Genomic DNA, 14422 nt, shown 5'->3' on the forward strand with positions numbered 1-14422 from the left:
ATATAATCTGACTTTGTTGTTCAAATGTGCAAAACTCATTCAATTTAAGTTATTTTGACCTGAATATTTTTCCTACATGTATTTTAGGTTTTGTAGATAAGTTTAGACTATAAAACACTTGATTTGGTTAAAAAAAAATTGAATGAGTTACAAGCCCCGCAAGAAAGCGTGTCAAATCAGAATTTTTTTTTTATGTTTCAACAATTAAACGTAATCTAACTTTGTTTTTCAAATGTGTATAACTCACTCAATTTAAGTTGTTTTGATCTAAATCTTTTTCCTACATGTATTTTAGGTTTTGTAGAAAAGTCTAGACTATAAAAACGCTTGATTTTCTTAAAAACTGAATGAGTTAACAGCCTCGCAAGGAAGCGTGTCAAATCAGATTTTTTGTGTTTATTTCAACAATTAAGCGTAATCTGAATTTGTTGTTCAAATATGCATAACACACTCAATTTAAGTTGTTTTGACCTGAATCTTTTTCCTACATGTAGTTTAGGTTTTGTAGTTTAGTTTAGACTATAAAAACACTTGATTTGGTTAAAAATGGAATGAGTTACATGTCTTGTAATACCAAATACGTTTTTTGTTGCAACAACATACATGAAACTTTGATTGTATTTTATTTGTTCTTTTTTATAGATCCAATGTACCAGAAAAGTGTGGAAAGTATACCCTCACATTCAGACTTTGAGATGATTAAAAAGATGATGGAATTCCTTGAGAAGTTTAAGAAGAAAACTGAAAATTTTTCGTGTTCAACAAAGCCTATCTTTCATACGTATACCCGAGAGATCATAGACATAGAGCAACATCTTAGGAAACAAGAAACCAACCCCAATTTTTTGTTTATGGTACCAGATATGAAATAAAAATATAAAAAATATTCGGGTGACTATGACAATATAAGCGACGATGTCTTTTTTGCGACATTGTTAGATCCTCAATGCAAGTCAAAGTTTATGAAAATTGTTTTTACCCAAATGCTTAAAGCCAATAACAAAGATAATAAGATGTCCGTTGATGAGATAGAATCGAAAGCACTTGCAAAGGTTATTGATATTGAATGCAAATTGGACAAGTTTTTCAAGACATGATTGGAAAGGTCAAACATGACCTTATCGTCTCAACAAGAAACTCTCGAAGAAGTTGTTAATTTTGATTACGAAAACGAATTCTTTGGAAGCTATATGACCTCGGGAAGTTTCCCTTCGACTTCATTAGAAAGTCAATTACAATGATAATTAAACGAGGACCCAATCGGATTTGACAAAGGATATGATATCCTCACATGGTAGAAAAATAACGCGATGCGGTTCCCGATCGTTGCTCGAAAGGCAAGAGGCATCGAACTTCTTTTACACTAATTTTCATTTTTCATTTATAAATTCATGTTGTGTATTATACACTAATTTGTTTCTTAATAGATATTTCGGGGATGCAAATTTCCATCGTAGCATCCGAATCCACATTCAGTAACGGTCGTCGAGTAATTACCGACTAACGTAGTAATTTGTCCGTTGTGATTGTGTAGAAAGTGATATGCACTAAAAATTGGCTAAAAAATGTAGCTTGCCTATATATGACTATGCCGAAGTGCACGATGTGTTAGCTGACGATGACCTCGCTATTGGTAATACAGTAATACTTGTTAAATCTTATTTTTAACGTCTTATTAGTAATTGTTACATTTTATTAAGTAATAACATTTTTCTTTTGTATTATATATGGACATTATGGATGCTATACACAACTTGAAGCTAATGGGGAAGAGATTAGAGAATTAGTCAAAATGTCAAATAAATGTTGGAATCCACATATTAGACTTTTTTTTGTTGTTGTTGGAAAAACTTGAAAGTATATTTTGAATGTTGAAAGCATATTTTCAATGTTGAATGTTTCAATGTAAGATAGTTAATGATGGTGCAATGGTTTTATGAAAGAGAGAAATTGACTTATTTTTGATAATATCAAACTTGTAGTTTTTCTTATATTGTCCGCCAAACATCTTTTTATGTTGATTACATTTATAAACTAGTGCATGTTCCTAAACTAATAATACATTCAACATTTGACAAGGTTCTAATTTAAAACTCATTTGGTATTTAACTTTAATTATCTATTATAAACATAATATTAACATATAAATGTAGACATACAGTTTTATTCACACGTGTGTGTGTGTGTATATATATATATATATATATATATATATATATATATATATATATATATATATATAGAGTCAAGATCAAATAAGAAGGAAATTTTAGGTAGGAAGGTAATAAGTTTTTTTTTCTACATATTTTTTTCGCGAACAAACAAAATGAATCATTAGATGATTCATTTGTAAGATGATTCAAGAGAAAAAATTCTCAAAAAAACATCTCCATGATTCATTTATACAATGAATTTGTTGTTATTCACTAAAATTATCATAAAAATGAATTTTTTCTTAATTTACTTAAAAATGAATCATAACGATATTTTTTTGGAAATTTTTTCTTGTGAATCATCTTATAAATGAATCATCTAGTGATTCATTTATTTTGTTCATCAAAAAAATATGTAGAAAATAAACTTCTGACCTTCCTACCAAAAAAAATTTCTTACCGGATCTATATATATATATATATATATATATATATATATATATATATATATATATATATATATATATATATAGGATTAGGTTCATGTGAGATGACCTAATTTTGTGAGACCGTGAGACGAAATCATATTCATTTGGTAGATAAAACAAAAAATATTTTTAAAATGCAAAATAATTGAAATTTTTTGAAATTGTTTTTTTCAAATATTATTTTTGGAATTTATATTTTCCAAAAATAAAAAATAAAAAATATTAATTTTTTTTACATATTCTAGTAGAATAAATAGAATATTCTATATATCTGAGAAATCTAGTATAATATTCTAACATTCTAAAAATCACATTAGAATATTTACAGTGTAATACTCTATTAGAATATTTCACGTATTTTTTTTTTTAAAAAAGGTAATTTTTATTTTATTTTATTTAATTTATTCTTGGTAATTAAAGTTCCGAAAATAATAATTTTTTTTGGGTTTTTTTCTTTTATTTTGCATTTTAAAATTATTTTTAGATTTGGTCTCACAGTCTCACAGAATTAACATGGTCTCAAATGAACCTGAACATATATATATATATATATATATATATATATATATATATATATATATATATATATATATATATATATATATATATTAATGTATTAGACAAAATAAACAAAACCCAACACTTTTACAAAATTACAAACAAAATCTATAGACCATTTATCAAACAATTAGTGCACATAAATATGTACTAAACAAAAAATATGTACTAAACAAAAACCGACAAGAACATGGCATAAACCGAAACCGTAACCCAAATATACGTTGCTATTTCTCGAAGACTGGTTCCAAAATCGAAGACCCGGTAATACCCAGAACCGATATAACCATCGGTCCGATTCGGTTCTTGATTTTGACCGTAACTAGTTCCTGTGTTGGGCCGGTTCCATCCAGTTCGGTTCGTTTGCTAATGCCTAATACATAGTGCGGAACATCTCAGATAACTACTACCAAAATCGAAGACCCGGCAAAACCCGGAACCGATAGAACCAGCGGTCCGGTTCGGTTCTTGATTTCGGTCGTAGCCGGTTCCTGTGTTGGGCCGGTTCCAGCCAGTTCGGTTCGTTTGCTAATGCCGAATACATAGTGCGGAACATCTCAGATAACTACTACCAAAATCACAATAAAAATTTTCATTTTTAACTAAATAGAAATCATTGTTTTCAATCAACCCAAGTTATAAAAACCCAAGATCAAGTACAAATTTTCCAAAATCAATGTATCATAACATCTTGAAAACATATCAGCAAAGGATGTGTATGATCACTCATTTGCTTTCCCCCAATCATGTGAAGTACCCAAGACACAAAAGTTAAACTGTAAGCAAAATGTTAATGTGTTCCTGCAAATTACATCACAAAACCAAAAAAATTAACATCATGCATAAATGAGCCTTCAGCCTTTGTGGATCGCCTCGCATGACCTAAAATCGATATGGACTGCTCTCCGGGCCTTCTGCCTGACTTGACCACCTCGTAGGCCTTCTGTCTATCTGGACCACCCCGGGTATCTTAGCCTTCAGCATAAAGTAGGACTGCCTCAACCCAACAACTATAACATATCGACATATACAATAATAACCAGCAACACAAGTAATCATACAGATCTACCAATCTAATGCATACCCAGTGAATGCAAGTAATCATATTGATTTACCAATCTATCACATGCACAACATAATATCAATCCAATATACCAGGATACATAATCCAGTGCAACGTCATTGGTGCCTATGACCCATAAGTATAGTAAGGAAAACTCACCTTAGAGTCTAATAATATAGCAAAAAAGAACGTTGCTCTAAATGCCAACTTTACATGTCACATATACAACAAACAATGTGCAAACTTCAGCTTAAAATACCCAAAATGCCCATAAGTCAAACTTGGGCAAACTCAACGATCAATGGTCAAAGTCAAAGTCAACTCTAGCTAGCCACCACGCTGTGGCAACCTAAGCCACACCGTGGGGACGGGTCTAAACAGCTTAAACCATTAAGTTATTTTTCTCAAACCTTAAGAGCTCTAAAGCTCAAATTTGATCCTTCCCATGGTCTTGATGGATAAAGTTTCCTACTTTATTCCTCAAGACCCTTCAATAAGTCAAGATCCCAAACCCTAACTTCTAAGGACAACTTAATACATCAAGACTCGCATTAAGCACCCAATCCTTAGAGTTGCACTTCTAAAGTTTCCAGAATGACTTCATACTCCTAATACACCCTAAAGATCGAGGCTTTATGGACATGTATGTCCAATGCATGTCCTTTCCTTTTTAGGTCAAAAACTAGGGTTTAATGACCAAAACTTCATGCATGACACCAAAACTCATTCATAATTTAGATCCAAGATACCAAATACTCTATTTGACTTGTAGATTCATAAAGTTACAAACTTTATGAGCTCCCACCACTCCAATCCATCAAGACATGATGAAAAGGGACAAAATCAAGAGATCTAATAACATGGCAAGGAAAATTTTGGATCTTAGACACTTACCATTGTCCAGGAGATGTGATGGTTGAAGAAAAAGATGCTTGTCAAGTAACTACTACGCCAAGGGCTTCCTTCTCCTTCAAAAATCATCAAAAAGTATCAAGAGTGAGCTCACAACTTCAATGGAGGCTAGGATTAGGGTTTTTAAGTTTGAGAGGGAGATGGAGGCTAAATGATCATGAAACCCTAACCTTAATAATCTTTATATAGGGACCAAAGCCTGAAATTAAGATTTTTCACTAAAAACACCTGCCACTTGTAACACCTAAGGCCACGTCGTGGCACGTCATTTAAGTCTCGCGGTCCAAATCATTTTGTCATGTCGTGATGATGCTTCACCATGTTGTGGTCACCCAAATTAAAGTTAATATATAAAAATGTTAATCCATACCTGGAACGGATGTTACTCTTTTTTACTTGGTTGTTGATATTATTGTTGTAACACTAAGCAATTGTAAACTCTGATAAATCAATGAAAGGTTTTGTAAAACGATATTTTGTACTATGATCCGTTTTCAAAATAAATATACAACCCTGGTAAATTATGAAAGCTAAAAACTATGGTAGTTACAATAGGTTTCAACTAATTGGTTTGCAACGTCGTATCAAATTCAATGGGAAGTAAAATGTACCCTACACGTATCATCAATAAGTCGTTAGCAAAATGGTATTCGAGTTAATATTTTTTATGACAAGCTTTGTGTGGTGGACGAACACCATTATCACCGGCTTGGTAGGGTCATGAGAGGGGGACGACAACAACTAAGAGAGGAGAGCAGAGAGACTATATAGGAGAGAGAATGCGACATTCGAGGAAGAGAAAAGAAAACAAGAGCTTTTATGAAAAGATAGAAGAAATCAATTTGTATTTTATATCATACTAAATGATATAATTTTTTTTATTGAATCTCCACAAAGGGATAATGAACATAATATATACAAAGCAATGAAGCATTATAAGCTATGATCCGATCAATATATTAGGCCTATATAGTATTTGATTAGGCTAAATACATACACAATTAAATAATATACTCTAACACAATTGACATAAACTTTTGAATACGACGTTGCCCCAAATTTTTTTGAAGACTCATTGACTTAAGAAACCTACTGAAAAATATTTAATTTTGTAATCAACATGATTTAATGATAATCTTTCCGATTTTCATACGAAAAACATTCTTTGTTTAGGATGTGAAAACTCTTATTTGTTCAATTCTTGTGCTCAAATCTCGAAGATACAACCCATTTTTATATTGTATAAACATAATACGACAATTTGTAATTATAGAAAATTGGCTATGGGTAGAGAAGCAGTACAAGACAATATAGGCGACGTGGCGGAAGGAAGTGGCGTATACCGATAAAACATGTGGGTCCATGCGTAGTTGCAAATCCTACGCCATATGGTCCCACAATCCCTCCACTATCATCCTCAATCTCTTGCCCCATTTTTTCCACTCTCTCTCTAAAAACTTGCTTTCTCTGCGTGCAAGGATTACCACAGACACACATCGATCGATTCCCCGTACACCATTCTCATTATTAGTACATCTCTCTCTCTCTCTCTCTCTCTCTCTCTCTCTCTCTCTCTCTCTCTCTCTCTCTCTCTCTCCAGATACGTACATACACTTTAATATATGTATAGGTTGGGTGTATATATATGTATTATGTGGGAGGCTGTTTGTAACCTTGCATGACTATCTTCCTCCCCTTCTCTCTGTGACTCTCTCATTCTTTCTCTCTCGGATATTCATATCTTGAAATCTGTATAAGTATAACACTTTCGATCTTCTCTCCCACACACAACAAAACAAGAATTTAAGCTTGAAGTGCATGGAAGTGGAAATGGATGCTTCAGGTGTAAATCATCATCATCATCTTCATCATCATCACCAACAGGTAAATATTAGTAACTTACTGACACTTGTTTTGGTTTCTGACAAAACTAGAAAAAGAAAAAAAGAAAAAAAAAACAAGTGTTTCATGAGTTAAATGCGAATTTGTTTTTGTCCTTTTGAAATGGCTGGATGATGAACTTTTGACGACTTTTAATTTTAAAGTAGATACCATTATCTCGAATTGTTCGAGTATAATGATCTTTGTTTCTTCAACTGAATTCGGAAAACATAAAGTTAGATTTTTTGTAGCTGTTTTTGTTTTTGAATTGATTTGGAATTTCTTAAACAATTTCATCCATTCCATTTCCTATTTGGAAGACACTCAGATTAAACCTCATTACAAAACCGGAACACCTTTATTCATCTTCTTATCAAATATCGGGTTTGAATCCGAGTGATAATTATGATACAGTGGCTTCCATTATTTCAGGAGATTTTGCATTAAAAGAAACTGATTCTTGCACTTATTACACTCATGTACATATGAATTACCATATTTAATAATAGATTTACCCCAGAATAAGATCTATGTCAGTGTCTTATACAATACTTTAATCTTACAGGAATTGTCTTCACAAACACTAGAAAGCATGTTGGTATGCACAAAAGCACAACAAGACAAAAAACCAAGACCAGCTGAACAAGCTTTAAAGTGTCCAAGATGTGACTCCATTAACACCAAATTCTGCTACTACAATAACTACAGTCTTACTCAACCAAGGTACTTTTGTAAGTCCTGTAGAAGGTACTGGACAAAAGGTGGGACCTTGAGGAATGTTCCTGTAGGTGGAGGGTGTAGGAAGAACAAAAGATCATCATCCACTTCATCTTCAGCTACTTCCTCTACTTCAACATCATCATCTGCACTCTCAAAGATCAGAGGAGCCCATGATCATCTCCTCAATCAACATCATCATTCCAGTAACCCTTTGCTTTCAGGGTTAACTCACTTGCCCTATGACTCTACATGTACTGATCTTTCCCTAGCTTTTGCTAGGCTTCAGAGTCAAGCAAATGGGCACATGGGTTTTGATCGTTTAGATCATTTTGATCAAAACGAACATCTCTTGGGAAGTAATAACCCTAATTCTTCCAGTCATACCCCTACCAGTCATGGCGATCACTTAGGGTTTCTTGATGCGATAAGAGGTGGGTTTCTTGGGAATGCCCCTAATGGGTATCATAACGTGTTGTATAGTGGGGGTAATGTTGGAAATGGAGACATGGGTAGCGTTGAAAATGGTGGAATCTTGATGGGGATGAGCAATGCTAGTAGTGATCATGATCAAGAAATCATGAACCCGATGTTCCAAAACCAACAACATCTGATCAACAACAGTACTGGAGTAGCGACAACAGCAGTGACAATGTCTGCAATGAAACAAGAAACATGCCATGAGTTAGGGGAGAATCGAGGATCAGGAGGGGTATTATGGGGATTTCCATGGCAGATGGGTGGTGGAGATCAAGGGGTGAATGTGGTTCATGAAGTTGAGTCAGGGAGATCACAGATAGCGGGATGGAATGGACTTGGTTCAACTGCTTGGCATGGACTCATAAATAGTCCCCTCATGTAGTACTATGAACACATATGGTGATATGGTTTAATTAATTAGTAATATGTTAGAAGAGAATTTTAATTTTTATATATTGTGTTAGAAGAGGAAAACAAATAGGGGGGAAAGAATAGATTTTTGTAGTAATTAAAATCTTTTGGTGTCTGTTTAGTTTTTTTTTTTTTTTTTTTTTTTTTTTGTGACTTGAACTAAAAGAGGCTTGTACTCCTTTCATTAACTAAATGGGTTTCTATATGTTAGTTTCTTGAGCAAGAGCAATACAAGAATATCTTAAATATTAGTTTTTTGGTTTTGGAATCATACTTAGCTAGAAACGGAAAGAAAGAATCAATTCTTTGGGGTGGACATTTTGCTACTATGAATGCCTGTTTGATACTTTACTAAATTTGTTAGGACATGTATTCAACCTTTAAATTGTGATGGTGGCTAGTTTGAAATCATTATGCTCTTGGATTGTCTCAGTCTATGCAAACATTCTAGTTTGGTAATAAAAGATGCACATCTTCTCTAGTTTTGGATGGATGTTGTCTTTAGAGGAAAAATATAATATCAATACTCATAAGTCATAACCAAGTCATTACGATCTACATTACAATTTAGGGGTGAGCAAAAACCAAACCGCAAACCAAAAAAACCGAAAAAACCGCATAAACCGAAACCGAAAAACCGAAACCGAAATGAAAACCGATGGTGCGGTTTTTAGTTTTGCAAAAACCGAAAATACTCGGTGCGGTACGGTTTCTAGTCTCGTAAAAACCGCAAAAAACCGAACCGCACCGCACCATATATATATATATATATATATATATATATATATATATATATATATATATATATATATATATATATATATATATATATATATATATATATATATATATATATATATATATATATATATATATATATATATATATAACCAAGAACTTATGACAATCAAAATTTTTATAAATGTAAATATATATCTTATCTATCGAAAGATGACTTTATATTTTTAAGCATACATTCAGTGGTATTTACAATAACAAATAATGTTTATGATATTTTTTTAAGATCTAAATATGAATAGTACTAGTGATATAGTATCATTTTTAAGAATGCATTAATTGATATTATCCTATGTACTTGTGAAACAAATATTATATTAAATTCGTATTATATTGAAGCATTATAAACATGTTGAATGAGTCATTATGTAATTTGATTTCGAACCAAGAGATCGTGGTATCGGTTTATATCCAATAAAAGATTAGCACTCCTCATCTGAGTCAAAATAACTCGTTGAGTTACTTGAGTTTTAGTAAAAAGACAAAACGAAAAAAAAAAAAAAAAAAAAAAAACTAATGAAAACCGCAAAAAAAAACCGAACCGCAATAAAAAACCGCAAAAATCGAACTGCATAAAACCGAACGGTGCGGTTTCTAAATTTCAAAAAACCGAAGTTGCGGTTTTCGGTTCGGTTTTAACCAAAAACCGCACCGAACCGCACCATGCTCACCCCTACATTACATAGCACCCGGTGTATATAAATAATCTAGCATTTGGATTTAAATAAGGGACAATTAATGTCATTAAATAACAATTAACTACCATAGCTCCACGTAAGTCACTTAAAACTTTTAAGAGGTTTAAACACCCTCGTTTTTGTTTCTTATAGATACTGTGAATTTTATAGGTTTTTCACGAATTAACCGGTTTCATCAAGGACTCAACTTTTTGATATATATGATGTGGACTAGAATGGATTTGACATTGAGACAAGTTTTATTAAACAGTACAAGCTTTTAATTTTATATGAATGTTGTAGGTTGATTGATCCAACTTTTATTAAATAGCAACAAAGTTTTAATTTTTAGTGAATGGTGTTAGAATCTTAAAACGATAAAAGCCAAGAATACATGTTTCACATGTTTCCATGATGCTTTTTCTAGGATTCCTTTATGATATTCCTTACGTATATTTAATGAAAATTTGGGGATATATTTTATAGCACCTAAAGAATTATGTTTACGATATGTGTATTTATAAGATGTTTTGGTTGTTGATTTTGGTTAGATTTGTGGTTGATGTTTATGTAGATTTTGGACTTCTTTCAGTGGATTTAGATTGATGAGGCTATTTTAAGAAACAGTTGGATTTTGAAGATAGAGTTGGCATTTGACATGTGTAAATGTCTTGATGCGAAAATGTAAGCTTCTCCTTGAAAGACTTAGAGGTCATGCCTTGTCATGGTGGACCATATTGAGAAGGTTGATTGATATGGCTATTTTGAGATCATTAACAAGGAAACCATTTTTTGAGAAACTTTAAAATACTTTTATGCACGGCTATGGGGATAATGCAATTGAAAAATGATTTTCTTGTCATGAAGAAAAGAGATGAAATTATAACGGGGTATTACACAAAGTTTTTAGATTAGATTGGCTTCTCACTGTGTGTTTGGCTCGAGGAAATATCCGAAGAGATATGCTTATAGGTTGCCTCGGGACTACCACGTGCATATGAAGACTACAACAACACTTATCATGACCACGATTGTTGTGAGAAACACGTGTAAACATCTTATCATGAGAGATAAAGATGAGAAGAGTGTTGGTGGAACACCCAATTTTGAAGAGAATATGAGTCACAATAAAATTATAGAGTTGAGAAATATGAACACGAAAGGAAATTCTTCTAGGAATTATGATCGATGAGAAATGTAAAAGCCCCATTGTTGGAATATAACAACCAAATTGTTTTCAAATTAAACATATATATAACTTTCATCCATCATTAAAATCAAAGAATCATTTGACACAAAGAATTCGTCTCAATAATGCAGAAGTCAAAAACCCAGGTTACATCATCATATATATTATAAATGAATTAACTTAAAACCGTAATAATCTTTAATTAAGTATGTGAAAGCTTGTAGCAATCCAACCATGTCCTTTCCTGAAAAAATATTAATAAACAATAGATGAGAGAAAATGCTTAGTGAGCGCACAATATCTGCATTTTTCACTACATGCAATAAGGTATATGATTACATACAAATTAGAATGATATAGTCCCTACTATAGCCTTACATCAAGCTAAGAATTCTATAGACCCAATTATAGTCTTATATCATGTTGAGAATGTTATAAACTGAACTATAGTCTTACATAAAATTAAGAATGTTGTAGACCCAACTATAGTCTTACATAAAACTGGGAATGCTATACATCCAACTATAGTTTTCATCAAACATGAAAATGTTATGGACCCAACCATAGACTTATATCAATCATGAAAATGCTATGAACCCAACCATAGTCTTACATCCATCGAAAATGCTATGAAACCGACCATAGCCTTAAATCAATCATTAAAATGCAATGGACCCAAAATTTCCTTACATGATTCATACACCCAAACCGTACTTAACACTTTTAGAGTATTCTCCTTGGTTATATTGTTGGTACAACAGTCTGTTCATGGACTAAGCTACCCCTTTTATCCATATTCATTCTGTAAGCTAACTATTTATTATTTTAGAATACTCTCTTAGCTTATCGTGGATATAAATACACATTTTGATAACTTTTCTATAACTTTCTATAGATTTTACAACTCGCCGAGTAGAGTTGGGCGTGGCCACGTGGGATTAATGATCTACTTGACGATTCCGAGAGTCGACTCGCCGAGTAGGCGTTGTGAGAGGAAAACCTGAATCCCCAAATTTGGGGCCTATATAAGGATACTTATAGCCTCATTTGCGGCTCCCCATCTGCTTCCCTTCACTGAGAGAAACCCTAATCGCCCCCTTGAGCTTTTGAGACAATATTGAGCCATTATTTGAGAACTTTGGTGCATTTTTGGTAGAGAAGAGTAGGATTTCAAGCAAGGATTGTGAAGAGGCTGTTAGATCTGTTGCTAAACATCCAGAAGCTTTTGTTTAAGGTATAAAGTTCATAACTTTTTCATTTTTATGGGTAGATCTCATGATTTAAGAGTTTAGGGATTCATTTTCATCTTATTTTGGGACCTTGAAGGTTTTGAGCACCTTTTTAGTGAGGTCCCTAAAGTCGAAAGTCCCCTGCTTTATTCAGCCACATTAGCTCCTTGGATGAGAAACTTCTTCTCAAGCATGTTCTTGGCATTTTTAGCCCTAAAGTGTCATACATGAACGTAAAGCCCGTGGATTTATGTGATATTTAAGCCTTGAGAGCTTAGATCTGGAGTGTGAGAGAGTTTTCTACCTTAAAATCGTCTGAATAAAAATTGAGTATGAACGGACTCACCGAGTTGATGAGCCGACTCGACGAGTCGGTTGGGGTTTGTACCGATGAGTTGGGCGATGCGATAGCTCGGCGAGTTATGGGTTAACTCGACGAGCTGGACTTTCATGAGACTACGGAGAAATGTTGGAACTCGACGAGTCGCACTAGTGCACTCGGCGAGTCAGGTCAACTTGGACTGTTGACTCGAGTTTGACTTCTGTTGACTTTAAGGTTGGTCAAAATGAGCAATGGAGATCAGGGAGGGGTAAAATGGTCTTTTACCTATACCTAGGGCTAGAGTGAAAGACAAAACAACTTTTGGTATATTTGAGTACGAGTAGAGTATTAATTAGAGATAATTATCCTATGTGGTAGGTGGAGACTAGATCGAGGATTTCGAGTATGGGACTTTTACTTGCTAGCTTTCAAGACGAGTCTTCTCACTATACTTTACCTAGAGTGCTATTTATGTGTGGCCAGAGGGTCGTATGTGCTTACTTGAGTTATGCATTTCTCTGTGTGATATATATGTTATATTATGTGATACTGAGACCGGAACAAAGGATCCAACGAGCTGTGAGACCGAAGGGTCCTCACTGAGACCGGACTAGAGAGTCCAACGAGCCATGGGATAGGAGGGTCCCATTGTGACACATAGACCAAAGGGTCTTATAGAGTTATAGCCTCGAGTGGCTAATGTGTTGTATATGGTATTTTGCGGAACTCACTAAGCTCTGTGCTTACCGTGTTATGTATTATGTGTATCAGGTACTTCCGAGGATCGCAGAAAGGCACTGGCTAGATTTTACACACACATCTGAGCTAAAGTTATATTTATTTTGGATCATGGATTCATGATAAATTTTGAAATATGTACTAATATTTGATATTTGGGTTTTTTGGAGAAAACATGACATGTGTTTTATGGTGTTTGAAAAAAATGAAAATTTTGGTTTGAAAATTTACGTCGTTACAAGTTGGTATCAAAGCCTTGATTTGAGGGATTCGGATGCTCCTTCGGGTATGTATGGACTCAAACGGAGTATTTGAGAAAAAACTTCAAGAGAAACAATTTTTCTAGAACGTGTAAGAGTTTCTGAGAGAAAACGAGAATGAGCAGTGTGTACAACCAACCACAGCCCGAACAGTGATTTCCCAAAATACCCTTACTTTTTGTGTTATGAGATATTTATGAGATATTATGAGATATATTATGCATTCTAGAGAGTAGACTAGGTATTTCATATTTTGGGACTAGAGTGACCTGATTTGTGATGCCTTAGCCTAGGAGTTACTACTACCTATGATTTGCTTTGAGTACGAGTATCTACCAGAGATGAGCATATGAGAGATCTAATAAGAGAGCAATCTGTGTTCGGCGAGATATAGAGTACTTGCGATCTGGGATCCAAGGAGGAGGACTTGGGGTGAATACATATGCAGTGTGGAACGTAGTATTGGGCACGTACTACTAGAAACACCGGATCGGTGAGCAGTCCAAGTAAGAATCCTTAGGATGCTAAGGAACAAGTAGGGGAGAG

The 14422-nt window shown here is 33.6% G+C and overlaps 1 protein-coding gene across 1 annotated transcript; it reads left to right on the forward strand.

Moving 5' to 3' along the window:
- Positions 1–6644: 6644 nt before the first annotated feature.
- LOC145030915 (dof zinc finger protein DOF2.1-like) lies at positions 6645–8868 on the forward strand. The gene is made up of 2 exons (XM_078979364.1): positions 6645–7058; positions 7621–8868. Exons 1-2 carry the CDS (start codon positions 6993–6995, stop codon positions 8632–8634), a joined length of 1080 nt encoding a protein of 359 aa, XP_078835490.1. The 5' UTR covers positions 6645–6992; the 3' UTR covers positions 8635–8868.
- Positions 8869–14422: the final 5554 nt, after the last annotated feature.

Source organism: Lactuca saligna, chromosome 2 (genome assembly GCF_052625555.1).
Source record: "Lactuca saligna cultivar CGN05327 chromosome 2, ASM5262555v1, whole genome shotgun sequence".
Taxonomy (NCBI): domain Eukaryota; kingdom Viridiplantae; phylum Streptophyta; class Magnoliopsida; order Asterales; family Asteraceae; genus Lactuca; species Lactuca saligna.